This window comes from Diadema antillarum, unplaced genomic scaffold (assembly GCF_040938485.1).
Source record: "Diadema antillarum isolate AM-2024a unplaced genomic scaffold, OU_Dant_1.0 seq00000855_RagTag, whole genome shotgun sequence".
Classification (NCBI taxonomy): Eukaryota; Metazoa; Echinodermata; class Echinoidea; order Diadematoida; family Diadematidae; genus Diadema; species Diadema antillarum.
The window spans coordinates 956,842-984,800 of NW_027271726.1; the positions used below are offsets into that span (position 1 = coordinate 956,842).

Genomic DNA, 27,959 nt, shown 5'->3' on the forward strand with positions numbered 1-27,959 from the left:
ACTTATGAAAAAGTTTGAAGCAGCATCATCTTCAAACCAAGCCTTGTTCTACCGACTGATCAAACGGAACAAAGACGAAGGAGAGACCACCTCACTCTTGCATGCCGGCATTACATACTCCAATGGGGATGTGCTAATGGGATGGCACAAATACTTCTCAGATCTAGCTCCTGATTCTGCATCAATACCCACCCAGGCTGATAGTACAGTCATCCAACCTGATAACAGTTATCCGAAACCCTTGAACAAGAGGGTCTGTCAGCTCATCTCACGTGATCTCAACAAAGCAATCAACCGATAAAAGACCGGAAGGGCAGGTGGCCCGGATAACATCAGTCCAGAACACCTCAAAAACCTGGGGATGGGTGCACGGAGACTACTGTTACTTGTGTCTAGTTAAATACCATCATCAGATGTGGACTTTGCCCACAGTCCCTCAAGGAAGGCACCATCCTCCCCTTTCACAAAGGGAAAGGCAAGGACATACACTTGTAATGGACCCTAAAAACTACCGTGGAATCACACTTACCTCTGTCCTGGGCAAGCTCCTGGAACAGTGCATAAAACCGAACCCCGAAAAACAGCTCACAACACAGAATATACCGGACGAACTTCAATTTGGATTTCGCTAAGGATTCTCCTGTCAACTAACCTCTCTCTCTCTGCAACTCACCACTGAAATAAACAATGCCTCAAAGAAACCCACCTTCATCGCCTTTCTTGACGCAGGAAATGCCTTTGACAAAGTGTGGCATAAGGGCCTCTTAGGAAAACTCAGAGCTGCCCACTTGGATATCTGCACGTACAATGTCATCGAAGATATTTATGATGGTATCACAAATAGAGTCTACTGGCAAGAGAGAATCTCTCCATTATTTGACAGCACCCAGGGAGTTTGACATGGTGGAGTCCTCTCCCCATCCTATTATATACTCTATTTATCAACGACCTCATAAAGAACTATGCAGCAGAAACCTTGGGTGCACCTTCCTGAATAGATATTCAGGGGTCATCATTTTGGCGGACAACGTAGCACTTCTGAGCTCTACTCCCATAGAACTTCAGGAGATGCTAAATCATGTGACACAGATGTATGCCGACAGGTGGCACTACAGGATTAACCCCTCAAAGAGTGCTACATAATTTTTTTATAGTTGTAATGAATGGGAAAAGACCCGACAGCCAAATGCAATGGTCAATGAGTGGCTCTATCATCGAACAGAAGACCTCTTATGAACACCTTGGGATTACAAAATCTGGGACCCGGCTTGACCCAACAGACACTATCATCGCAAAAGGGCTCAAAACCTTCTATGCCCTCTCTGGGATTGGAGCCCATACTCTAGGCCTTATCCCCACACTATCTGCACACTTATGGAATACATGCACTTTGTCTCCCTTGCATGCTCTATGGGGTGACCATGTACCACCTTACAAAAAGCATGATTACTAAACTTGACCTGGCGCAAACACACCTTTTCAAGCGGATAATCGATCTGCTCTTTTCAGCTGCAGATGAAAGCATCTATCTTCTCACCGGCTTAAACCCAATCTCTAAACAAATCAATCATGAAAAACTCCAACTGCTTGGCCAAACCCTCAACTTAGACCACACAAGCTTTGAGCAATGTACCTTTCTCCATGCAGTACGTTGTAACACCCCATTCATCCCTACTCTGAAGGCCACACTATCAAAATACAACCTGCCCCAGCTCAGTGATCTCATCAACCATGTCATGCCATACCCGCAATGGAAACGCCTCATAAGAAACATCATCTCCACAGCAACACAAAAGGATTTCACAGAAACGATTAAACTCAAGCCCTCACTTACATTCTGGACAGACTGGACTCACAACAACCCAAGGATACTCTACCCCTCAAACCCTCCATCCCATATCATAATATGCCAGGCCTAACAGCAAGAGCTCATTCTCTTAACATCCACATACCTGCTACAAACAAGCTTTCTCAAGATAAGGATGTAGACCCCACTTGCCCCCTATAGGCTATGCAAAGAGGAGGATCAGACCATTTATACTTTGTTTCTAGTTCTCTACCTGCACTTTAACATCACCGGAATCTGCCAAGAATTCATCAAAAAGAACAGAAATCCTCCTTCAAACAACTATTGCACCCAGACTGCTTTTTAGTTCATGCATGCCACACTTTTTTTATCGTTTGACCATGTTGACCAGGCTATTTACTTCCCTCAGACTCTCTGTTAATGACAATATCCTGGCGTGTTCCCTCCACTTCATATTCAAATTCCATATTTTACAGGTTGAACATTAACCTATCCAACTCTGCCCCCTGATATTTCAACTATTTAATAGGAAGATGCCCAATCCTGAACTTCTACATTTGTATGCGATCTATGCTCGTCAATCTCCGACATATACGGAGGGAGGACAAGTAGAACTAGAAGAAGAAGAAGAAGAAGATGTCTTCTTCTTCTTCGTCCTGTTCAGTGCAGTCTACCTTTGGTGAATTGTCGGAGATGTACGAGCTGAAATTTTTGCGTACAGATATTTTCACGAATTGTTACTTTGACTATGAGGACATGTTCGCTTGTTGCTAATTTCGTGGTTTGCAAGGTTCTAACTTCTAGAACCTAACTGAACTTCCTTATTCGTGTTTTGTTATTTTCGCGGTTCGAAGGCAATTCGCAAAATTCGCAAAAATAAAACCACCGCAAAAATTTCAGCTCGTACAGTGCTCTACTGTTGGCAGGCATGGCGGAGCCATGGTGTGGACGTGTTTATGTACAGGGTACTACAGTGTCAGTGGTTAGTGCCCGCGCCCGTGCAGGTTAAAATAACTACATTTCCTACAGTGCAGCTAAAAACACCTTATTCCCTTCATTAATTAAGTTTAGTACAGAGGTACCGACCGTAGTTATGGGTAAACTCGGCCTAGCGGGTAAAGTCGTCGGCCCCCAGCGCGCGCAGTAGGGTTGGGGGTACCACGTATCGACACCCTAAGGATCTGTAGCTTGTTTATTCTAAAAATATAATACAAATCCGCCTAATTCTTACCTCAAATATGCCATAAATACTGCAGTTTTGAATGTCGTGACCGTCTCGTTGATTATGAATCTCCGTTTTAAAATAGCGCAATTTTAGTGCGTGCGTTCCGTTTTCTTCGCGCAGCTAAAAAGGGAACCTTGCGATCGACACCCCCTCTCCTCCATAGGTATACACGTGAATTTCACAGCATAGGTATACACGTGAATTTCACAGGCCATAGGTAATACACGTGAATTTCACAGCCATGCGTCGTTACTGATCGGATGTGTAATTTTTAGCTTGGTTTGTTTGAGTTTGATTTTCGTTTCTTCGTTTTTATTGTTTTTATAGCTAATGACACTTAATCCCGCGCGTACTTTTTTGTTCTATACGCAAACAGCCATGATACGCAGGGTGTCGATGGGAAGGTGCCCTGTCGATAGGTGGTGCCCCAACCATACAACTAGACATCTACTTGTAGTTGTAACAAGAGTACTGCGCGCGCCGGGGGCCGACTTTACCCGCTAGGCCGAGTTTACCCATCACGGTACTAACGTTACTGCACTAGCGGAGTTGAATATCCTGCACCACTGCACTGTCCGGTCAACGTTCATTCTGAACGACAAGATTAGACTTAACATAGCTGTAGAGACGTCAGACGCGTAGACGTCAGACTCAATCGAATCTGGACATAAATTTACATGTAATCGTTACATGTAATAACGTTACTGTTAGAGAATGTCTATTTTACTATTACTTTTATTCTTACCACTAGCACAATTCACAACTTCGGGCAAAATCATGCATCGTTGAAATTATCTGTAAAAGATTTAACCTTTAAGTTTATTTAGGCCTAAACTTTATTAATATGAATAATCATGCATGATCAAATGATTCACTTACCTACTACATCACTATTATTGCACGTCGCTACACAGTACGTGGGGTGATAGCAGGTGTAATAACTGTAGAAAACTCTTCTAAAACTCGACTTAGGTTGATTTGTCTGATGGAACAGCAGTTTTCACACATAGGAGTCTTAGATTCTAGACGAATGGGATGTAATGATGAGTGATCCAGTCGATGTCATCGCAGTATGCAATCTACGTGTCCCGCAAATTGTACATAATAATCGGCAACGTATAGTAATGATTTTATCCCCAGTCTACAATTACCTTCAAGTTATTTTTTATTTTTGTTAAATATGCCCACAATTTATTTAAGGTGGTCTTAACGTATTTTTTAATAAATTTTTGGTACTCATTTTTATCTTGATAAAATGAATTACATTACATGTATTTTCATATAGAGTCACGCACTTCGCTGGCTCTCCAGACATCGACACCGGATGAGCGACATACACGATACGTCATTGCGTGTAAAATGGGTTTAGACGAATGAATACCGCACCTGCCTGTGTTGCACAGCTGACTCAAAATACTGGACCAGGCAAGAAGGTTGAGACCTAGTACCTGAATTGTGGAATGATGAAAAACACGCTAGTTGGAGCTCTGGCTGCACCCTTTCCCTCAGCCCATGTTGCCATCAGCATTGAGCGTGGATTCATTCTGCATTCTGTGACTCATTCTCAATATCAATATTGCATTGATAATTATGTCCAAGGCCAAGCATAGACAGCAGAGTGTGCGTACATATGTGATTCAATGAGCAGGGCCCTGGAGATCGAACGCAAATTTCTCGGGTAACGTCGCGTAGACTCGATCGTACTATTAATCCGTGGTTATAACACTCTTCAACACAACAGGCACAGCAACTCACAGTGCATTCGTGCCAACAGAATGATACAAGATGGCTGCATTCTCGGCATACAAGCAAGTTTTCAAGATTTTTCGCCGCGTCACCGTCAAGAGGGTGATTTGGTGCCTCTTCCTTGTATTATTGCTATCGCTTGTGCTCACATATGTGAACGTAGTGTCGGTTCTTGACGAGGAGAACACAGATAGGTAAGCTCGTATGCAGTGACAGTAGGAGCTAAATTACTCAGTAGAATAAGAACTGTTTACCGGTACTCGAGTAAATTTACTAAGTTAACAATAATCATGACTTGAGTTTGACGTGAAGAGTGTGACTAGGGGTAGGGACCTAGGGACAGAGGGTCTATGAAAAAAAAAAAAAAATCAGGCCAATCAGCTACTACAGTACTAGCTAGATAAAGGATAACTGCGACAGCCGCCACACGCAGTGTGGCGGCTGCGCCGTGCTCCCATAAAAGATCTTCATGTTGAACAAACGGGTGCCTTTGCGGCGCTATATTTCCTTAATTTTTCAACAGAAACTACTAGGAATACTTACATGGGTCGATGAAACCTAAATGACTATCATCGGCGACTGTTTGATGCATTTCATTGCTTGTGATGCACAAAATGATGTCTTATAAGCAGCTCACCGATGTTCACAGAATTCACAATCACTTGCACAAGCGCACAGAATACTTAGGAACTAACATAAGCGAAACTGCGGGGAAGCCGCCAGGACCGCGCCTGGCGGCGCGGTCTCCGGGGCTAGATAAAGGACTGAATGGAGTGTGTAGTATCTAAGTAAACTGATTTAAATTTACATACGTGATGTCTTGGCTGACTGACCCGAAACAGCTGTTTTCTTTGCAGGTGCTGAATGAAGCAGAAGCCTGAGAAGGAAAGCAGGCTGCAGATTTTTTTACTCTGAGTGGGCCATCACAAAAGGAGACTATTAGATTTAAACTTAATTCTGTCTCTGATTCAGTGACATTGTCATTGTCTCCTCTCAGCTAGCTCAGGTGGCCCAGATATGACTGAGTAGGCCTATAAATAGACTTCATTTTGTACCGCTGCACTGCCACTGGCACTGCCATTGACAGTGACAGTGTTTGTATGGTTCAAGATTGAAGATGGATTTTTTTTTTCTTAACAATGTTTTTTCAATAGTCAAAGGAATTTATAAAGTTAACCGTGCTCTGACAAGAGTGATTTCAACTAAATAGGCCCCTACAATGTAGTTGAAGGTTTTGTGCTAATCCTTTCAGTGATTCCTCACAAGACTTTCTTAGTTCATCTTTAAAGGACAAGTTCACCTTCATAAACATAAGGATTGAGAGAATGTAGCAATATTAGTAGAACACATCATTGAAAGTTTGAGGAAAATCAGACAATCCGTTCAAAAGTTATGAATTTTTGAAGTTTTTGTGCAGTACCCGCTGGACGAGAAGACTACTGCAGTATATGAATAACTTAGATGTCACATGCGTACAACAATATAAGGAAAATATAAAGAGAATTTCACAAAATTCCATCTTTTGAAAAAAGTACACATTCCCTTGACTCGTTATACCGACAAATGTTATGGGTAATATTATTCCCCCTGCCTTTAGAAAGAGGCAAGTCAAGTGCTCTTTTATTATGCGAAAAAAGTGAAAATATGTTGAATTTTCTTTTACATTTTCTTTTTACTGTTGTACGCATATGACTCACAAGCTGTAGTAGTCTCCTCATCCAGCGGTTCCAACACAAAAATTTAAAAAATTCGTAACTTTCGCATCGATTGTCCAATTTTCCTCAAACTTTCACTGATGTGTTCTACTAATATTGTTGCATTTTCTCAATCCTTATGTTTATGAAGGTGAACTTGTCCTTTAAAGCACTCGCATGAAATCCTTACATCTGATTGGCTGACAAAGAATTGTCAGAAAAAATATCTTACAAAACACTTGATGAAATGCATGCCCCCCCCCCCCCCATGAATTCCAATTTAACCTGGGAACTACCATGTATGCTTTCCGTATCAAATGTCTTCATATAGGAATGCTGTGGCTAGATTCATATTTGTGAACAACAGTCAAATTAAAGGAAAAGATGTGGAAATGTTGGATCCCTTGTCTTTGACAGGGCGTACAAAGATTTCTTTCAAGACCGACAAGAACGCAGCAGGCATGCAGGAGGTGATGACTTTGGTGATCTGGGAGATCTAGATATGGCTGCGTCCAAGAATCTCATCTCCAGTCGAATCATCGAGGCTTCTGAGATCAGCATCGAAGGTTGGTGGATGTCGCACGCCAGGTGGGACTACGAAATCGACTGTGACGCTGGCCGCCCAGGTCTTTGTGCCAAGGTAGGAGCTGTGAGATGGAACGATGCCTGTCTTTGGAACCTTCCTTGGCTAAGTCATTTAAATACATTCTGATCACGTTGAATCCATAGTCTTGTTACCTTTGTCTCACTATTTCATTGGCTTATGAGCTATTTGAAGATGAATAATGATTTTCATGTCATAGTTATTTACTCTACATCTCCCCATCCCCCTCAAATAATAAAATAAATCTTTAAAAATGACAGGATAACCCCTTTTAGAGGATGGGAAATTGCTTTCAAGTACCATTTACTGCATCCCATTTTGGGTCAAATTTAAGTCAAATTTAGTTGATTTTAGTGAAGAAGGACAGTTATAGGTATGATATGATTGCTACCCATATTATCTTGACCCAATCTTGTCTATTGTTTCCCCTTTTTCCATTCAAAGGTATTGAAGGTGTCATGCAGCCCAGATAGTGTTAGGTCCATTTACCAATTCTTGCCAGTAAGTATGACTTGAAGCTATTTGTTACAAAATAAAAGTGTGAAATGGCCATAAGCCATCTTTTGTTTTTCTTTTAAAATCTTCCCATGGACATATTTCTTTTTCTTTTTCAATTGTCTTTCTTGTATATGTCTTGTTTCATGTTTTCAATATGCACTTCAAATAAGAGTCTTGAAAGAAAAGGGTCTGTTTAACAAAACAAAATAGATAATGCCGAGAATGGCTATTTGTAATTTCCTCAAGAAGTGAGGGAATATAAGCAATAGAAACAAGTGTAAAAAGAAAAGTACTCATGATTATTTTAGAGTGACTTTTATCTGCATAGCTCTACCACTTGAATGTAATTTTTTTATTTATGGTTATTATTTCTTAGGATGTGTCAATTATTGAAGTATGCTTTATAAATTTATCCACTCTTTAATTTTCTCTGCTGCTTTCCATCAAAATACATTTGTTTCCTTGTGAATGTGTCCTAAGAACAAAAGTAATTTGTGTGGTAGAGTTTTCATCTCTTTCCTATTTTTCCCCTCGATATAGGTCAATCCTCACATCAGGTTGAAAGGGGTGCAGTTTTCAGCACGCAGTGCAGCCTCAAGTCTGAGGAAGCATTTAGATGTGGTGAGCTCTTCTTAGATCTCGTATAATGTGCCCAAAGTTAGTTGTGTAGTACAGCGCTTCAACTAATTCCTTATCAACGGTTGTTCACTCCTCTGCACAGTGCCTCTTCTGCATAATAGAGAACCCTAATTTTACATAGTATGTCCGTAAACTCCTCCGTTATTGTTAACTTTACAAAATGCACTTTTGATGTTCCGCTTTAATACCAACTTATTACCTTCTTCATTTATCGATATGTTCCAGCTGAACTGAGAAATCCATTCCTATCCAACAAGGCAAGCAATGGATGTACACTTGAATAACCCCAAAACACTCCTAGCACACAAATCCGTGAGACATACTGGCCCAGATATTTGGAATAGACTTCCACTTGAATTACGTAACATTAAGTCTATTTATTCATTCAAAAAAGCAGTAAAGAAAGTGTTGATTTCACAGTACCGGTGATACTTTCTGTAGAAACACTTGATGACTCATTCTTTGTTCATTGTTGTATCTATTATGTTTCTTTCTTTCTGAGTCTCTGCACGTGAGGATGCACCTGCAGTATACTATGCTCCTCTGATCCACTGGGATTCATTCCTACTCATTATTCATTCATTATTCATGTTATGTCGGGCAAATCATGGTTCACTATAACGTCAGGCCCTGAAAGAGCACGTAGAAATTTATGCTGTGTATATAGATGATTGCTTTTTGTCTTCTTCTCTTTTTCTCTCTTTCTCATTCAATGTAACTTTTACATGACAAAAGCAACACTTATTATGTGAATACATCACTGTAATTTAGTAGTATAAATACAGTATGTGCATGTATGTATGTGTCTAGGTATAGAGGTATGTCGAGTTGATCTGGTGAGACTAGTATCAGGAGGTTTTTATCATCTCCTCCCCTTCCATTCTTCTCTCTCTCTCTCTCTCTGTCTCTCTCTCTAACCCTTATTCCACGAGCATCATGTTGGACCCTTTTGTTTTTCTTCATTGTAATGTTATTTGTTATCGGTTGCCAAACAATCAAGCGTTGTGCTTATTATTGGCAATCGTTCTGTATGCAAATTATTAACATGTTACTCATGTAATTATATTACAGATGTATTGTATAATTGATGAAAATGATGAAAATTGTTGAAAGTATACTACCGGTATTTTGTACTTTGTTAATGAAATTGCAGAAAGTTGATGTATTTGAAAAAATGGCATACAGAGAATAAATAAATCAAATCAAATCAAAACTGTGGATTTAAGGAGTTGTTGTGCATTGATTTGCCACTTGGAATTCCTAGTGGGAGTTTTGTTCTGTAAAATTGAATGAATTTTGAAAAATATATTTTCAGTATCTGGTTATTCACAACACTATTTTCCTTGTGTTGTCTGAATGCATTTTCATAACTGTGATTTTGTTTTCCTACCTTCAAACTGCAGGGAGGAGCGGCTACATTTAGTGCAATAGCATTTTTGAAATACGCAGACAACTCACACGAGAGACTCAGGTGAGTTTATTTTGTGAGAGTGAGTATTTTGCATTTTATGCCTTGGTGCTTGTATTTGTACATCATTATTGTGTCGAGTTTCAATTCCATGAACAACCTGTGTATGAAGGACAAATGTGTTTCAGAACAATCTCAACACAACTTCATTTGGCACAATTTCAAATGTAACAAACGTGCATCTGACCTTCTGAACTCAGCTAAAATAGGGCAATATTGCACTTTTTTTAGTGTGTTGATAATCAGTTACATGAGCATGAGAAAAATTCAACACAAAAAAAAGAGGTACATGTTGTTAGGTACTGGTGTGCCATTCTTATATTAGACTGATAAAAATTTCAAGTGTATAAAAAAGTTCATCTGACCTTCTGATCTCAGCTTGATTAGGACAATATTGCACTTTTTTTAGTGTTTTGATAATCAGTTACGTGAGCGTGAGAAAAATTCACCACAGGAAAGAGATGCATGTAAATATGTTCTGGTGTGTCATTTTTATGTTAGAGGGATAAAAATACAAATGCACAGGGTGTCTGTCATTGTTGTAGGGCAAAATTGGGTTACCTCACTGTCTTGCCCAATTCTGCCCCAAGATTTTGGCATACAGTAGTCTTTTTTATGTACAAGTTGTATGTAGAAGTGTACAATGTATCTTAGAGAACTGATATTGCCTTTGAATGCCAAAGGTTTGTTCAAGTCCCCATAACTTTCAATAGTCATCTTTTTAAGATCAGTGGATCCCTACGATTATGATTTGTGTAATCTTGGCTGAATGAGTCACATAAACCAGGCTTGTACTGGTTTTGGACCATCTTCTCTGGTGTGAAAATGAGTGCAAAGGCCTATAGTACATATTTTATGTGTGATTTAAGTTGTTTCTTTTCATGGTCCAGTAACTTCCTTTGACCTTTGACTTGTGTTCTTACAGATTAGAATTTCCTGGTGGGACACATCCTTTCTTGCCAGCCAGTGTAAACAAGGTAAAGAATTTGAATAATTTGTGTGTTTTTTTTCCTATTTCATCAACCTGTTTCTGTTACTCTTTTCCCAAACCACCAATAGTACCTACAACTAACAATAATCGTAACTACTGTGACAATAGGGAGGTTATGACCAACAAATCATCTGTTGGCATCTTTGTTGTTACTGGGGAAGGTGCATTTATCACAACTTACACTCATGAATTCCTCCATGAATTGGGATTCTTGATGTGAAGCCTGAGCTATCACTGGGGTGCCAACAAAGCTATTAATGCAGATGGAAACTATGATTTACAACCGTTTCATGAGTGCCATTTTTTTTTGTGTGTGTGTGCTAGTTTAAAGGTCTTTTATACCTTTTACAAACATCACCAAATTTTGCATGGTTAAAGAAAAATGTGTCCCAAAATTTTATTTGAAATTTTACGGTAATACACCTTAAGAGTTTTTTCAAAAAGAAATAAAAAACTAACCTCATATCACATGATAATATGCTCCCCTTTTGTACTGAGAATAATGGTCGGATTTTTTTTGGAGTCAAATAAATTTACTTAAAATCTGCATTATTGTTTTCCCCTCCATCGTTTTTTTTTTTTTTTTTTTTTAATCCAGATTTATCATTTTGAAGAAAGGTCTGAATTGCCTACCTCTACAATGTAACAGTTTATGAAAGGAATCTAATTATCAGGTTTGCAAAAGGGACACACAAATTTTAAATAATGATGCAATATTCCTGTGTTTGTTACTACATTTTTTTAAATGTACCCTGTATAGAAGCTGAGTTATACTTGTAGTCAGCTTCTACCATGAGTAGACTTTCATTCTCTGTCGGACAAGGTGATTTGAAGATGGCCCTTTTGCTTTGTTTCGCCTGTGCATTGATGTCATGTTTACTTAGTAGTATTTCATATCTGCATTGGTGATAAGGTTTGAGATATTTAATCAGTGTAGGGTGCTGAAAAACAAATATTTTGATCATGAAATGATTCTCTCTAAAGTTCTCTTTCCAACCTTTATACACGCAGACATTATTGCCAGCAAAAACGGTGGAGAGCATCACTGTAATGCTTTGTTGCTATGGTTACGAGGGACACATCAAAGTCAGTGATGTAGAACTCTTTGCCTTCACTGGTGAGTATCACAAAGTTTCTGCAAACTTATAAAACTCTGTGCACCTCTTTAGTTGTGTCTAAAGTAAAATACATGTATGTCTTGCAGAGAAAGCAATTTCGGAATGAAGAGTTTCATTGCAAAACAATTTAATGCCATTCTTGTTAATTTGAAATATTTGTGATTGATAATAAGAAACATGGAATGATATTTGTAATAACTTCCAGAATATTCCTGTCATGTAACAAGTGGGGTATTATTGGAAAGGTTTTATTTTGCTCTATCTGGTTGTAAACTTATGTTACAATGTTTAAAAGTGATGCTCGCCCAGTTTTGTGACTAAACTTTTCAGAAAGTCAGAGTCTCAGAGGAGCACAAATTTGTGAGAAATGTAACAAATATTGAGAAGGTAAAGGGTGCCAGAAAGCCCCATATGCATAGGACTTCCAAATGTGATTTTGTAATTCCTATATTTAACTGAGGCAAATGAGATAAGTGCTTGGAATTCGTTGATGCATTTTGAAGTCTCTGATCCTCTGTAGTCAACCTGTGGAACACGGTATTGAGTCTACTTCATGCCTTGTCCTATTTCTTTGATGAATTTTTTTGCATGAAAGCCATGACACAATGAGAGCATGTTTTGCCATTTGTGTGCATATGTACATGCGTGTGTCTGTGAGTACATGTGTTTGTCTCTGTGTGTGTGTCCACTTATGTGTCTGTCCATTTGTTTGTGTGTGTGTCTGCCTGTCTCTCAGTCTATGTATGTCTCTGTGTTCAAACTTGAACTCAACTGCATAAGAACTGCACACCTAATAAGAGAGTATATGGTATCTTCATTGTCAATATGACCAGCACTGATTAATTTCTCATCTATTCCTTGTCCCTCAGACACTCGCCCATCAATAACCCCCCTCACTCGAGATGAAGTGGTCCTCCCGTGCACACAAGGGAGACCCGCATCCGTTCCCAAGAAACCCTCGTACCACACAGAGCATGTACTAACAGCAGACAACACTCAGATTGTAAGTCCAGCCGTAGGCTGAGATCTGAATCAGTGGATTGTTTTGTGTCTCATCTTCTTTGATTTATGCTAAATGTGAAAAAAAAAATGATGAAAAATGTCATGAATGGTCGGACCATACCAAGTGCTACTTTGTTAATTTGTTCGAGAGATACGTTAGAAGAAAATGAACATAGTTGCTTTGGAGTTCAGTTGGGAATCAAACACACACACACACACACACACAAAAAAAAAAACCCTGAGGAGGAAGTGATAGAGTGTCAGAACATAAATGACTAAACGACAATTCTGTTGTAATGTGTACTTTATCTTTCCATCTGAACATTTGAAATAGTGCAAAAATGTGTACCAGATTTTTTCTTGCACACAAAGTAACTTTGGCATAGACAGTTGTATGTCAGCTTTTCTACTTCTGCGAAATGAACTGTTTTGTATCACTTGTCCCGAAAATGTACATGTAACATCTTTCACTGTTAAGCATTAGTCATGTTGAAAAGTTTACCCAAGATTTCCCCGGTATAAGGTATGTAAGCTTGAGTGCAGAATATGGATAATGTGGGATGAGGATCTGACTAACACAATGCACAACAAACACCAACTAATTAACTGACGAGGCATGGTTCACAAAACCAAATGTTTTTGGTGAAGTTTTTGTTATTAAAGCTCCTAGTGCCATTTTCACAAGTACACTTCTCTTGATTTATGAATAATCGAGCTATTGGTGATGTGAATCTTCCAATTTGAAAAAAAAAAGAACAATTAAAGCAAAAGATGCATGTGCTAGATTAAACTATGATGAGGGGTGTATGTCCACACATGATGCCAGAAGATAGCTTTCCTGCTATGATGGGCATTGGTTCTACAGACCTCCCAACCATTCTAATTTTGGAGGAAAGAACCTGAATTTTGAACATTCCAGGCTCTTGTTTTAATAGGGGTTTCCTTTTTTTTTTCTTGATAATTTTACTACACAGTCCTATGGGATCTTCTCTTCCTTTCCTACTTTTGAGCCAAATCATCCATGTTTTTCAGTCAGAAAAGTTGGGAGGTCTGGTTCTACGCCCCCTCCCCCCCCCCCCCCCCCCATCTCATTGCTGCAGAGAGCAAGAGAGAGAGCCCATATTTGTCCCAGCCTTATTGATTTTTCATCCCGCCAGAAGTTCAATGATGTGACCCTCATCACGCACGCCTCGCTGGACCGCATCGACGGAGTCCTGCGGATGCTGAGCAGCTGGGAGGCTCCCTGCTCCATCTCACTCTATCTCCCCATCAAAGCTGATGAGAGGGAGGAGGATATTGAGTGGAAGAAGTAGGTTGACCTCTGCTCTTCATGTTATTAAAAAAAAAAAGCATTTTCTCTTCCACACAAAAGGCGTGTGACCTTTTCATGCAACAAATCTTCGCCTCCCTTGTTCATTTGATTCGTGCCTGAGTTACTTGCAGATGTAATGCTGTGTGTCAGTTTAGCAAACATGTATTTTAGCAGTGTGTAGAACAGTGGAGGCTGAGGGAACCTGGTTATGATTTCAGTAGGAATGCTTTCACCTGGGATATGTATCCATTGTAGATGGATTTTGTTTTATCTTCTTCTTATTTTTTGTTTGTTTGGGCAGTGCAGAATGCCCAATTTTTAGGGGAGTTTTGTAGTTTGATGTTGAACGTGCATGTTTGAACTTTCGGTTTTCACCAAATTTCATTCCATCAAAATGGTGTTCCTTATTACAATTTCCCCAGTATCAACTGCCATGTGCATACAGATTTTCTTTTCTTTTTGTGCAGTGCATTATTTCTCCCAGCATTTTGTTTAACTGTTGTATTAGACTGTGAGGTAGAAATCGTCTGATCATTCCTATAACCTAAAATTTAACATCAATGGAACATTTCATGAGCAAAAACTTACTTTGAACAAAAATGATTTTTTTTTTTTTTAACTTGTCCAGTATATGGGATTTTCTGTGTGTTGTTATTTGGTATGTATGCCTTTGATAAATTCGAAGGTAGAGATGAATGTACAGTGTCTATCTTTTTAACGAACATCATAATGTTTCTTGTATGTGTTCTAGGCTGTATGTGTTCAAGAAAATGAGAATCCTTCAGACGCGGACAGACATAGACCTCACACTGGTGTATTCAAACACAGTGAGTATGGATGAGGAGGGAATTGCGATAGAGTGACTAATCTTACATACATCATTATGCACACGATGTATAAGTCAAGGGTTCAAACTGTTTTCCCCATGATGTAGAAGTTACTCTAGGTTTGGAGGCAAAGAGAAAATACTAAAACTATAAAGTTGACAATGATGTGTTCTACCATTATGCAGAAGTCAAATCATTTAAAAAAAAAAAAGAAAAAAAGCTGTTTGATAGAGCAGCCTGTGATAATATAAACCATGTCAAATTCCATGAAATGATAAACATGTAGTTCCTTTGCTATTTCTGTTCTTTCAGTCGTTCCATCCCTTTACTAATGATTTATAATGCATGTGTCTGAACTAATTGCTGTCATAACATGTGAACATTTGATGTCATTGATTTTTTTTTTCAGATGGATGATGTGTACCCCATCAACTACATGCGAAATGTGGCAATAAGGTATGCCAGTGACTCCAGTAGTTTCTTTGTACTTGTGAACATGGGGTAGAAAATAATGTGAAAGTCCAAGGTTTTGAGATAGGCACAAGTGATAATGATGTTGTATGAAATATTATGATGAAAGATACCGAGATATCATTTCTGGTAGCCCCATCAAAATTTTTTAAAGAGCTAACCAAGAGTTTAAACTAAATGGTGTATTTTTATGCCTCCGCCACGAAGTGGTGGCGTAGGCATTATGTTTTCGGGTTGTCCGTCCGTAATCAATTTTGTGGACAGCGTAGCTAAAAAAACCGTTTCAGGTATCTTACTGAAACTTGGCATGTATATGTATGAGTGGGTGAAGTTGTGCCTATCAACTTTAAGGTGCACATGCTTAAGGTCAAATGCTCAAAATTTCACTATTTCCTCCATATCCATGCAATGCCTGAAGGTATTTTCTTGAAACTTAGTGTATATATGAACTACCAAATTAAGATTCCCCAGAGAGAGTTTGAGTCATGAGGTCAAAGGTCAAGTCTAAAGGTTGAAATGTCATGTTTTTCTCCATATCTTGCAAGTTCAAGGTATCTTCGTGGAACTTAGTATATATGCATGTACTGATGGGCAGTGATTATCTAGGGAAGTTGGGGGTCATGGGTCAAAGGTCAGGGAGGTCAAAGTTCAAGGTCAACTCCTCAAAATGTCACTACTTCCCTCATATTTATGCAATTCCTGAAGGTTTTTTTTTAAACTTGATATATGCCTGTATTACCCAATATATATTTTGTGGGAAGTTTCTTGTCAAAAGGTCAAAGGTCAAAAGATCAAGTGTAAGTGCTTAATTGTACTTCTTCCTCCATAACTTGAAAGTAGCTCAAGGTATCATCATGAAACTTACATATTAATGCATGTTCTACCTAACAGTGATTCTCTTTGGAACTTTAAGGTCAATGGTCAAGGCCAGGTTTAGATATTGATATTTTACCATTTGATACTGAAATTACACTTTTTCTCCATACCTTGAAAATCACTCCATGCATAAACTTATAAAATGGTCAACAGTCAAGTAAAAATCCTCAATTCCCCAAATACCTGCACTCTGACATTTTAATCATCCATCCAATTGAACTAGGAAAGTTAACATTTGGCACATTTGTGGCAAACCTGTCATTTAAATATTTTGCCATTTATATGAAACTGTCATCACACATTGTCAAGACATTGTACTATAGACCTATTAGGAGAACCATACATTATAGCGGAGGCATACCAGTTGCCGTAAGCGACATTTCTAATTTTAAGCTTGAAGTAAAACTTGATTCACATCATTGCTGAAGGTCAAACGTGTAGCAAATTTACACATACTGCGGGGCATTCATCAAGATTTTACCAGCAGTCATAGATACATAGATCTTGCGACGATTATAACAAATATAAGTCGGAATGATCCCTTGCGTTTGCCCTTGAATCTTAAGATTTTGATTGGATGCTTTGAATGTAGAGCCATAGGGATAGAATGTCTTCCCTATTATCTAAAGATTAATTTCATCCAAAGAAAAGGAGTACCATTGGATTATGACACTGTAGACTATTATTCATTGTGTTTTTGAATGCATCACAGGCATTTAGTGCCTCCATGGGATTCCATCTTTGGCATGTAAATGAAATTCCCTGCTGGTTGATAGTGTAATGTACCCATGGAGGGTCCAGAAAGATTACTGGGTATGCTTGAAACTGCCATGTAATCTTTCCAGGGGTAGTCAATGTTATTCCTTTGTACAGAAGTCAAACATTCAAATGAAAAAAAGAAAAGAAAAATCAGATCATCCTTTCATGCTAGCTATCAACATTACTTATACTCATGCTTGTGAAAGGAATAATTATTTGGATTAATCTGTTGAAGAGTAGTCTCGAGTATAATTGGGCAACTGTCTATGGAAAATGCGTGTTAGAACTGAATTAGCTCGTCCTCAACGGGTTAAGATTCAGTGATGCCATTTTCCCACCTTGCCTCTAGCCACTCTAAGACGAAGTACATTTTGCTGCTGGACGCGGATTTCTTGCCTTCGCCCACACTCCACAACCACTTCCTGCAAGTCATTGAACAGTGGCCCACTGCGCAGGGTGATGGCGAGATGAAGACAGCCTTTGTCGTGCCAGCGTTTGATTACATCGATGATCAGGAGGTGAGAGGGGGACTTGGGAAAATCTATTTCACAGATGTACCTCCAAGGGTTGTTTGATTTTAAAGAGACGGTGTTCCTCCACTCCCCATACTTTCTACCTGTCAAGTGTAAACCTGTGAATTTCTGTCATAATCCATGGGAATCTACTTTAAATGTATACATTTCTAATATGATACATCATTTTTAATCAGAGATATGAGATTCACACACTTTGTCTGAAATAATTGTTTCATAAGATGACCTTTAGATCCAGAAATCTACGAACAAAAGTCTTTAAGCACATGAAGAAATGTAAACTTCCTAAAGATCATGGTAGAAGTTAAAAGGTTGGATATGGACTAGATTTGTTTTGAATATCATCTCAATAACCTAGACTTATTACAGGCAAATAGGCATGTGAAGTTCTTGTGCTCTGGAAAGAACATAGGAAAGAAACATTGCAAGCATGAAAATAGTTCAATCTGCAAAATTTTTCTTGATTATCAACTGGATATAACCTACTTACAGGTCTATATGCAACACAGTTGATGTGGTTTTGCAATATTTGAAATAACTTAAACATAAAAAAGCAGATGATGGACATGCATGAAGGTTATAGAGAGTGGACAAACCTGTCTTAGATATGTCCTCCATAACCTGGCCCTACAGGTCAGTACATGTTTACAAATCTTGTTCCCATATATTCATGATTGAACATATTGTAGATATGATGGCCTGATTGTACAGTGAACAAACTTAATTTGTTTGAATTTCTGAAATATACCTAAACTCTAAACCTGGACTTGAAGATAAACTTCTATGTATACTAAAAAGAGTGGCAACTCAAAGATAGATAGAAGTAAAAGTCATGGAAGAGACAAAACATGTGTCCATTATCAAACCATAAACCTGGACTTACAGGCAATTGTAAGCAAATCAAGTTCTATATAGGTTATGGTCTGGAAGGAGTTAACTTGAATATCTTGGACATGAAAGTAATACAATCAACAAACTTGATCACAAATACTATTTGGATAACCTGGACTTGCAGGTCAATACACACCTTGAAAGTGAAGACTGTGAATTATGAATAAAAATAAAAATAAAAATCACATTGTAGATGTAAACGTTGCAATTAGCCTCGACAAACATGTTGTGAATGACCACTTAATAACCTGGACAAAGCAGCTGCGGACATGTCTGCATCACTAGCCGGCTACTAGCCCAGGAACTATGCTGAGCAGACCGCCTAAACTAGGTAGATCGCAGAGTGTACGGAATGTGCAAATTAACATGTTTTAGTAAATAAGGAATAGAATTAAAATATTTGTTACCTGTACAACCAACAAGAGTTGCCATTAACTGAACCGCTTTAGTCCGCTTTTCTCTGACCGCGTAGCTCGGGTCTGATACTGCATATAGACAAGTGTGTTCCTCCCACAACTCTACGAGCCTTTCGTCTCTTTCCTGGGTCCAGAATGAAGCCATTTTGATTTGCACAGCTCGCTAGTGCTATCGTACTTCGTATCGATACTTTTTGACGTCAGTGCAGTGCTGAATCGTGATTGGCTGAAAGTTGCCATCACAGTCTACGACCAGTCGTGAAAATTCGACATGTTGAATCTTCGAGACTGAGCTTATGACCGAGTCATAGACTGGAGACTGACATGGCTCTGACGTCACACTTCTAGTCTTAAGACCGGTGAATCGGGGCAAAATCGTGTAGTGTGTGGCGGGTTGTACATGTCAATATAATTACTGTATAAGCTGTTATTTTCATACCTGGTTAACGTACCTGGTTGTGGGCATTAAAGTTATACAGAACTTATTGTCTGGATTCAGTGACTAACAAACTTATGTTTGCTGTGCTGTGTGGTTTATTGAGAACGTGGCCATGAAAATTGCTGCTCAAGGTCAATTTTGTCCTTTTTAGTCGTTCATGCTTTCTCTGAGTTAGATTTGAAAGAGTTGAGTGATGTGCTATTTACTACATAATCTGGGAGATTATTCCATTCTGTGATAATGCGCTGTGAGAAGACATTTGACCCCTTTTGAGTTTTGCATCTATTCTTCGTCACCTTGTACTTGTGCCCATTGGTTCTGTTGTCTGTTCTCAAGTTGAAAAAAACTTGCTTAGTCTGATATCTTCCAGGTCATTCATAATCTTGAATGTTTGGATGAGAACTGCTCGGTGTCTGCGGTAATTTAATGAAGGTAATTTCAGTTCTGCTAGTCTCTCCGGATATGTGAGGTTCCAAAGGTTAGGTATTGACTTGTTTGCTCGTCTTTGGACCTTCTCTATCTTCTGTGTATCCCTTTTCAAGCAAGGGTGCCATATCTGGGAGCAATATTCCAGTGATGGGCGTACTACAGATTTGTAGAGTTGGATGAATGATCGTTGACCTAGGGAAGAAAACGAGGGTTTAATTTTCGCGAATTTCGCAAAATACTGTTGAACCGCAAATTTAACAACACACGAAAATGTCGCTATGCACTAGTGTAATAGTGCGTCTACAATAGGGCAATTCCACGGTAACTAGGACACAGGTGCCGAAAATTCAAAATGATATTTGTTTCAAACACCATACATTTTCAGACAGTACTTGAGTTGAAGTTTTAAGAATCATTATGTTTTTCATTAAAAGCGGCCATTTTGATTTTCAAAATGGCTGCCAAAATATGCCTATAACTCAATGGTGAAAAGAGTGTATTGTTGCATAACTTACTCTCTGTATATCCACTTTATTAGTACTCTAAACAACAATCTTTCATATGTATGCAGTTACCAGAGAAGTCTTTTACCACACGATAGAAAAAAAAGCTGGTAGCTTTAAAGAATTTGATAAAAACTGTTAATTACTTTGATAATGATGGATGTAACGTCAGTTACCAAAAACAAGGAATTTTTAAGTTTATTCATCAAAGGAAGTGAGCTGTATGATGTAACTTGGGATTTCTAATGTATGCCCATATGCCTTTATTTTAATACCAGAAATAAGGATACTTGGCATACTGGAGAGTCAAAATGAACACTACAAAATGTGTAACGTCAGTTACCGAAACGTCATACTCGAGTATGTAACGTCAGTTACCATGACAGTAATTATAACTGAGGCAAATTTTTTGACTTTTGGCAATTTCAATACATCTGGGAAGTCAACTTACAACAAAGAGCAGCAATCCCTTTCATAGGAAATGATGTCATTACCATGGTATGTCCATGGATATTTTTTTTTATTTTATTTCTAAATTCATTTATTCATTCATTTACCATGATTATCTTTTTTTTTGGGGGGGGGAGGGGGGGGGCTTGAGCTTTCGCTGTTTGATTCAGCACAAGTTTAAGGTTAAATCATCTGGAAGTTTAGTTTGCCACATGCAGTATATGCACTCAAATTAGTACATTCCCAGTCCTGTGGGATGATAAAGAGCTACCAAAGTTTGTAGGCCTAATCAGTGACATGATTGCATGTTAACCACATTTTCTATTAAAAAACAAAAAACAAACTTCTGCACAGCTGTATACCAACAGTTTAACAATCTTCATCAATGTTTGCTTTTGCTGGCATTTTTCTTTTTTTTTCAGGAAGCTTAGTCAAGTTTCTACCTCAAGGCAAATGCACAAACAGATATTTCTTCTCTTGCACTTAAATGTGTGGTGTAGTTAACATGGCTCATCTTGTATTATCATGGTACGTAAGGCATGTACTCATTATTGTTTGAAACTTAACACTGATGTTGCTCAAAGTGAGAGAGGATTCTATAGGGTTTTAAAAAAAAGTGTTCATACTGTGTGTATTTGTTGATTACTTTATTCTATTCATGCAGGGACATTTTGTAATACAACACATGATAATTATGAACAGGAAGAGTTTTTTATATTGATTTTAGTATTCTTTCGTTGCAAAGTCCGATTTCTTGGTATCTCGAATGTACACGTGTATTTGCAAGCCGTGATCCAGAATATCAGTGAAAAGGAAAAGAAAAACAGTTAGATTACTTCAAGCTAGGAATAAAACAATAATGCTCTTTTGACCAAAAAAGCATTTATTTTTCTTCTTCACAGAGAAATATTGAAAGTGCAACACTTTTCATTTTAATATTTAAAATCAATTGATGATGGAGATCATCAGGAGTAAAATAAAGAAAAGAAGGAGAAATATATCACAATAGATTTCATACATATTTATGCATATTTATGAGTTGATACATGTTTTTTTCCCCATGACCTGGAAGATATTTTGATATTTTTTTCAAGCACAAAAATATCCATGTTTTGTGTAGTACTACAAGGTATTATGGGTGGAGCACTCTATGTAGATAAAAACTTTCCTGTTCATTAAAAAACAAACAAACAAACAAACAAACAAAAAAGCCCTTAGTCATGTCAATATATTTATACTTGGAACTGCTTAATCTATTAATGGCTCTGTGTAATCATAAATGTTGAATAAAAATTAAATCTTTAGACAAATGTCAAGAAATATCCTCTTGTGCATTTACATTATTTTTGCCCAACTGTGCTATGGCATGGTGGGGGGGGGGGGGGGTGCCCCCTAAGGGCCCACCCAATATTATTTGTGTCTTTAGATTTTGTTTTAATTTGTTGCTGTAGTTGCCTGGGATTGTCACTGGTACATTGCAGCAGTATAATAACCTGTTAAATAAATTAGTTCTCTATAAACCCCACGGCAAAGTATGTGTAACGTCAGTTACGTAACGTCAGTTACTTAACGTCAGTTACTGACATGTTTACCTTTAAGTTTTCATAGAACACAAAGAAAATGGACTACTGTTTCATTTCATTGTGTATTTATGACTGATGAACCAAGGTATGACTCCATATCAACCAAATCATTCTGAATGGTCAGAATTATGAAATATCACATAGCTATTCCCAATCATGATTTTGCATGTGTAAACCCTATGGCAAATGTAAGCGTAACGTCAGTTACCGTCATGCCTTCACTGAAATTGGCATGGTGGTAAAAGGAGACAACTAAAGTGCACATTATTTTGCACACCTGTTCCTAAGAACCAAGGTGTACTGCCATATTAAACACATAAAGGCTTAAAGTCAGGGACATGAGATATTTCCATTTACATCTACACCATAATTTCCCATGTCCTTTTTCCGTAACGTCAGTTACCGACACATTTTCACCTGCTATGTGATAAGAAATGCAGTTTGAGAGAAAAACTTTCCACCTATTTCTTCATTCTCATGAACTTATTCATCAATGCCAATTGCAAGCCCAAGGTGCTTTCATTCACAAAACTACAAGGTAAACAATTTCATGAAAATCCTTACGTGTAACGTCAGTTACCGTGGAATTGCCCAATAGCCTCAATATCACTTCGCGAAAACAACACCTCGCAAAAATGTTTGTGAGCTCGTGATTCACGAAAATATCTGTACACGAAAATAACAGCTTATACACTATACAGCTCATTTACACTCCTTGAAAGAAAAGAACATGAATCATAAATTTAAAGAAACACATTATCAATGTGAACATTGTGTCAACAAACATGTCTTGAATTTAATAACCTGGACTGTTAGGTCAATATGTATCCACATGAAGGTTAGACAGTCTGCAAAATTTATCTGTCTGATATATACCTGACATCTGAATACTTGGACTTACATGTTAGTATGGAAATAAAGTTATTAAAACATTGATAGGCTCTTAATTTAGATATCATCATAAATGAGAAAGTCTTAAAATTTAATTAGGAACTTGTTGCTCTGTTACTAACTCCATAGCCAGAACTGACAGGCAGCAAACAACACATTCTGAACAGTTACAAACTGAAAGGAACATAAAACTTAAAAGGAACATAAAACTTGAAAGGAACATCATATGCCACAAAGTTATGCAATCAACAAGCTGTATCTTTGATACCTAAGCAATAACCTGTAATATAATTACTAAATTTACATGTTGGTTACATACATGTAGCAACTGTCATTCCACACTTCTGTGTGTCCCTATCTTGAAGGCTTATATAAAGAGTTTGCACTTTCAGGCTTACATTATGATTATCCAGGCCCTTTTGTGCACAAATACAAATTAGCATTACAATCTAATAATGTAGGCAAATGTAATGTAGTCTCTCCTTCAGATGTGTATAAATCAATCAAGCGATTGCTTTGTAACATTGCCCACCTTTTGCAACAACTTGTAAGATCCATGCTGACTAATTGGCTGACTAATTGGTTAACTAATCATTATGACGTGTAATAATACATGTAATAATACATTACATGACGGGTAATCATAGTCTGTAAAGAGCATTGAAATTTTTAACAAGTCTTAAATGTGCTATATAAAAATAACTATTATTATTATTATCATTATGACATTCGCTATTGAGTTTTGATGACAGTACTGCACAAGCACATGATGACATCACCAAGCATGTAAACTACTAGAGGCTCTTTGTCAATCTTCCACTTTTCCCATTCGTCTTGGCCTTAGGATGGATCTTTGTAATATTCAGGGCTTAGCTTTTAATATCTGAAGTGTTCAATGACACCAATATTGAGTGGTCTCTTCTTCATATACCTGGTACTAACATTTCGCCTGTGGTGAAAGCTCTGGTCCCATCGCTACTTGTGGCCATTCACCCATCACCATTTGTATACTGATGTTCATGAATGCTCTTCCTCTCTTCTCACCAGGCCCATGCCAGCCTGCCAGCCACAAAGGCCGAACTCATCCAACTCATGAAGCAGGACCCGCCAACAGTCGCCATATTCCGTATCCTTTCCTCATGCTCGCTGGAGTACAGAAAAAATGACATTACCGTGACAATTTGTATATCCAGAGAATATCTTGAGATTGGTTTGTGTATTTTGAGAGCTTATGTATAGCATCAGCAGAGATAGAGGTTAGAGCCCAAATGAATGCCCCCCCCCCCCCCCCCGCCAAGGTTAGTAAAGAGGTTTCTAAGTGAGAAATGTGATATATCATGAGTGAAGAAAAGTATTTTTTTGTGTTACAGTCGTAAGAGGTTGCCCTTATATAACTACCTAGGATGTATGATAATAATAAATTTACATCATGCTGGAGATTACCCTATTCTGCATTGCTGATTGGTGAAAGAATAAAGGACAATGTTGTATGAGGCCATTCTACAAGCCAAGAGAGCCGACTGCTCATGAAATATTCATGTTACAAAGTGGGCTATCAGTATAATTCCTTGACAACCTCCTCCCCAGGATTCTACGAGTCACCATTGTCTCATGGACCAACCAACTATGCCCAGTGGTACACAGCCAGTGAACCATATCACACTGTTTATTATGAGGACAAGTATGAGCCATATCTCATCTTACAGTAAGTCATCCCCTTGATGATTATTGAGTTTTTTTTTCCTTTTGAATTCAGATGCACCATCATGTTCTTATTTTGATTTGTTTAGCTTTATTGTCCTCCATCTATGCTTCGCCAGTGTTGGAGGTGGATCACCGTAGTTCAACGTTGTTTTGCTTGTACCCACGGTAACAGATAGAACTTAGTGCAATTATCCAATGTGAATTCCTTGACAAAAGAAAATATTCAAAAACTGGATTACTGCAGTGAGTCATGTGATAAAATTCTTTTTGTTGAGGCTAGCGAGGGAAATCGGCAAGTTCATGATGGCAGTGTTCTCCGTTAGTATGCAATCCAGTAGCTACTTGGAATGGGTGTGGTCCCGAACCATTCTGTAGCATTCAGCTTGCGATGTGAGAGTTTGGGTAATACAGTGCAGCAACATGCAGCATGGGGGGTGGGGATGCTGTAGAGCGTGGCTCTTCAGTTCCAGGAAGCGCTTGCACACAAGCAGTTGGTGGCATGTCTGTAGGACTTGAATACTGTAAAACAGGATATATTCGCGGCATGAAAATTTCGGGAATTGGAGCTGATGGCCTTTCTCGCAGCATGAAGTTTTTGCGACTTGCTACTGGCATCCAATGCATACCATGTAGGCAAGAACTATCGCGTGCACCTTAATTTCACAAATGTTGCCACTCGCGAAATTAAATTGCACGCGAACGTTCCTCCTTTTACAGTAGATGAAACTACACATAGTTCTACAACGGTACCATTAGAATTCATTCAAAAATAAAACGCATTTGTGGTCCCGCCCATCACTTACCTGTACAGAGACATTGCAATACCTAGACAGCATAATTTCACTGTGAACAGATATGTCGCTCCATTCGCAGTACCCTCATGGGAATTATACAAACATTAGCAGCTATAACAAGGCTATACATTTGAATGGCATGCAGTTGCTCTATACAGATTAACCTGTGAGATACACCATTGGGATTACTCTGTGATGGTTTGTTATGCTTTGTGTGGATGTGACTTTTGTACCACTGCTGTCATTCTCTGCAAGTGTTATCATTTGGTAACGTTAATCGACCATCACCACCATCATTAGCATAAATTATTATTCATGTTTGACTTTCTGTATTTTTTTTTTTCTGTTGCCTAGAAAATCAGAGATGCCGATGTACGATGAGAGGTTTACAGGATACGGCATGAACAAGATCACTCACATTTTTGAATTGCATGCAGCAGGGTGAGTAGGTTCTTCTTCCAGTATGCTTAAAAGAATCTGAGCAGTAAGGGTTTAGCTCCCATAAAATCTATGCTTCAAAAAAAGTAAGAGTTCAACTGTTGTTCTGTTTGGACTTTGTCTGTGGTTCTTTGAGAATTAATTCCTAGTTGTCAAATTATCAGGCTCACCATTAGTGTCAGTCCCTGAAACTACAATAATGAATTGGATTTTGGTAATAGATGCGTAATAAATATTTTCAATTGTTCATTTATGATATCAAAAAGAATTTGGTATTCTATCTTGACTCTCAAGCTGATCTTACTACTTATGGTTGTAGATGTTGCTGGGGCGACAAGACCTCGTATCTACAAAATGTCTAATGTTCAGGAGAGCCGAAAAACATTGCAGCCAAAGCACTATAGCAATTGGGATAGCCTTTCCTTTGACATGCCATGGTGGCTTCATTTTTTGGATTAAGACAGTTGGGATTTGCCCAGGACATCACTTAACCCATTATTTGACCATTAATCAAAAAAAGTCATTTTCACCAATATTTCAGATACAAGGTCTTGTCACCCCAGCGACGTATACTAAGTAATGATTTTTCTGATGTATTTCTTTTGTAAAGTTTTGTTTATCAAAATGTTGCCAAAAAAAAGAGGTTAATGAATTTAAAATTTGGATAGAAGAAGAACAGTCTGTACTAGATGATTGCTACATTTCAAATATGATGATGTGTGAATCAGATATGCCAGGAATGTTTCTCTCGTCATACTCCCTATTCTCAGGTACGAGTTTGTAGTGCTACCGGACGCCTGGGTGATCCACTTCCCGCACAGCATGTCGTCCCAGAATGCACGCTTCCTCAGCGACCCCATCAGCAGGCTGACCAATCGCGTCGCTCGCTTGGAGTTTGTGGCAGACGTTATGAGGAAGTACGGGGTCGGGCCATGCAAGGGGTCACCCACGTAGCAAAATGGCCGGGCTGGAAACGCGGGAAGGGAGTAACAAACCAAAGCAACTATGTATGTAGTCTCCTTGTCTTCAAAGTGTGTGATGTTTGTTGAAATCATGTTGCATTTCTGTGTGAAACTCATGCGTCCGGAAGCTCCAACAAGTATTTTTGCTCCACCAGTAGTATCTCTACAGTACATTTTACCGTTACATTGAGCTGATATACAAATACTGCATGGTCATAAAGTGCGATGGTAAGGCAAATGGTTAAGTTGTGCAAGGGAAGTACTTGATCGTAAGTATTAATAGTAGCCGATTGAACATGTGCTTGTAATTGAATGCATGCCTGGAAAAGTATGCTTATTGTGACATCAGAGGAGTGTGATGGTGCAAAACTGCAAATTGATGAAGAGCCTATCTCGGGGTAAATGTATGTGGTTAATTACATCAAAGTGCGCTATAAAACACTGCTTGAGAGAACCTCCAGGCTCAACAGTGAAAGCCAGCCGTTGTGCTTTTTTTTAAAGCAAATTTCACATCATGAACAGCCAACCAATCAGAGAGCAAGGATTGTTTTAGGTTTTGTGTAACAGTGAATAATTAGCTGTTAGGTTGCACAAAGCGAATTAACTAGCTCTAACAGAGCACAAGATGACATCTTCTTGGCCACACATTGCCAGAATATTTATTCTTGTAACTACAGCCTAGAACAGGAAACATTTCATCACCTGACACATCTAGACAGAATGTTAGTGCCCAAATTTGAAAATATTTCAAATGATTTTTAACTCGCCAAAGTATGATGCATAAACGGAAAACAGTAACCTTGCCCAGGGAAGAAAATGGAATTTTGTGATCTTGCTATCGATAACTGCATGTCAGCCGCCAAATTCATGCTTGGCTTGCCTCTAGTCT

General features: G+C 38.4%; 1 protein-coding gene across 1 annotated transcript; it reads left to right on the top strand.

Moving 5' to 3' along the window:
- The first annotated feature begins 4,486 nt into the window (after window positions 1-4,486).
- LOC139740494 (uncharacterized) lies at window positions 4,487-27,062 on the top strand. The gene is made up of 16 exons (XM_071651089.1): window positions 4,487-4,972; window positions 6,890-7,112; window positions 7,521-7,577; window positions 8,115-8,195; window positions 9,617-9,684; window positions 10,607-10,658; window positions 11,684-11,789; window positions 12,660-12,793; window positions 13,950-14,101; window positions 14,856-14,931; window positions 15,341-15,387; window positions 17,387-17,555; window positions 24,220-24,298; window positions 24,760-24,877; window positions 26,025-26,111; window positions 26,879-27,062. The coding sequence occupies exons 1-16, from the start codon at window positions 4,818-4,820 to the stop codon at window positions 27,060-27,062; spliced, it is 1,788 nt and encodes a 595-aa protein (XP_071507190.1). The 5' UTR covers window positions 4,487-4,817.
- Window positions 27,063-27,959: the final 897 nt, after the last annotated feature.

Excerpts from the sequence above, each read along its gene's own strand:
- LOC139740494 (XM_071651089.1), top strand. The coding sequence starts at position 4,818 with ATGGCTGCATTCTCGGCATACAAGCAAGTTTTCAAGATTTTTCGCCGC. Across the intron at positions 9,685-10,606 it reads AACTCACACGAGAGACTCAG|ATTAGAATTTCCTGGTGGGA; the intron begins GTGAGTTTATTT and ends GTGTTCTTACAG. Across the intron at positions 14,102-14,855 it reads GAGGATATTGAGTGGAAGAA|GCTGTATGTGTTCAAGAAAA; the intron begins GTAGGTTGACCT and ends TATGTGTTCTAG.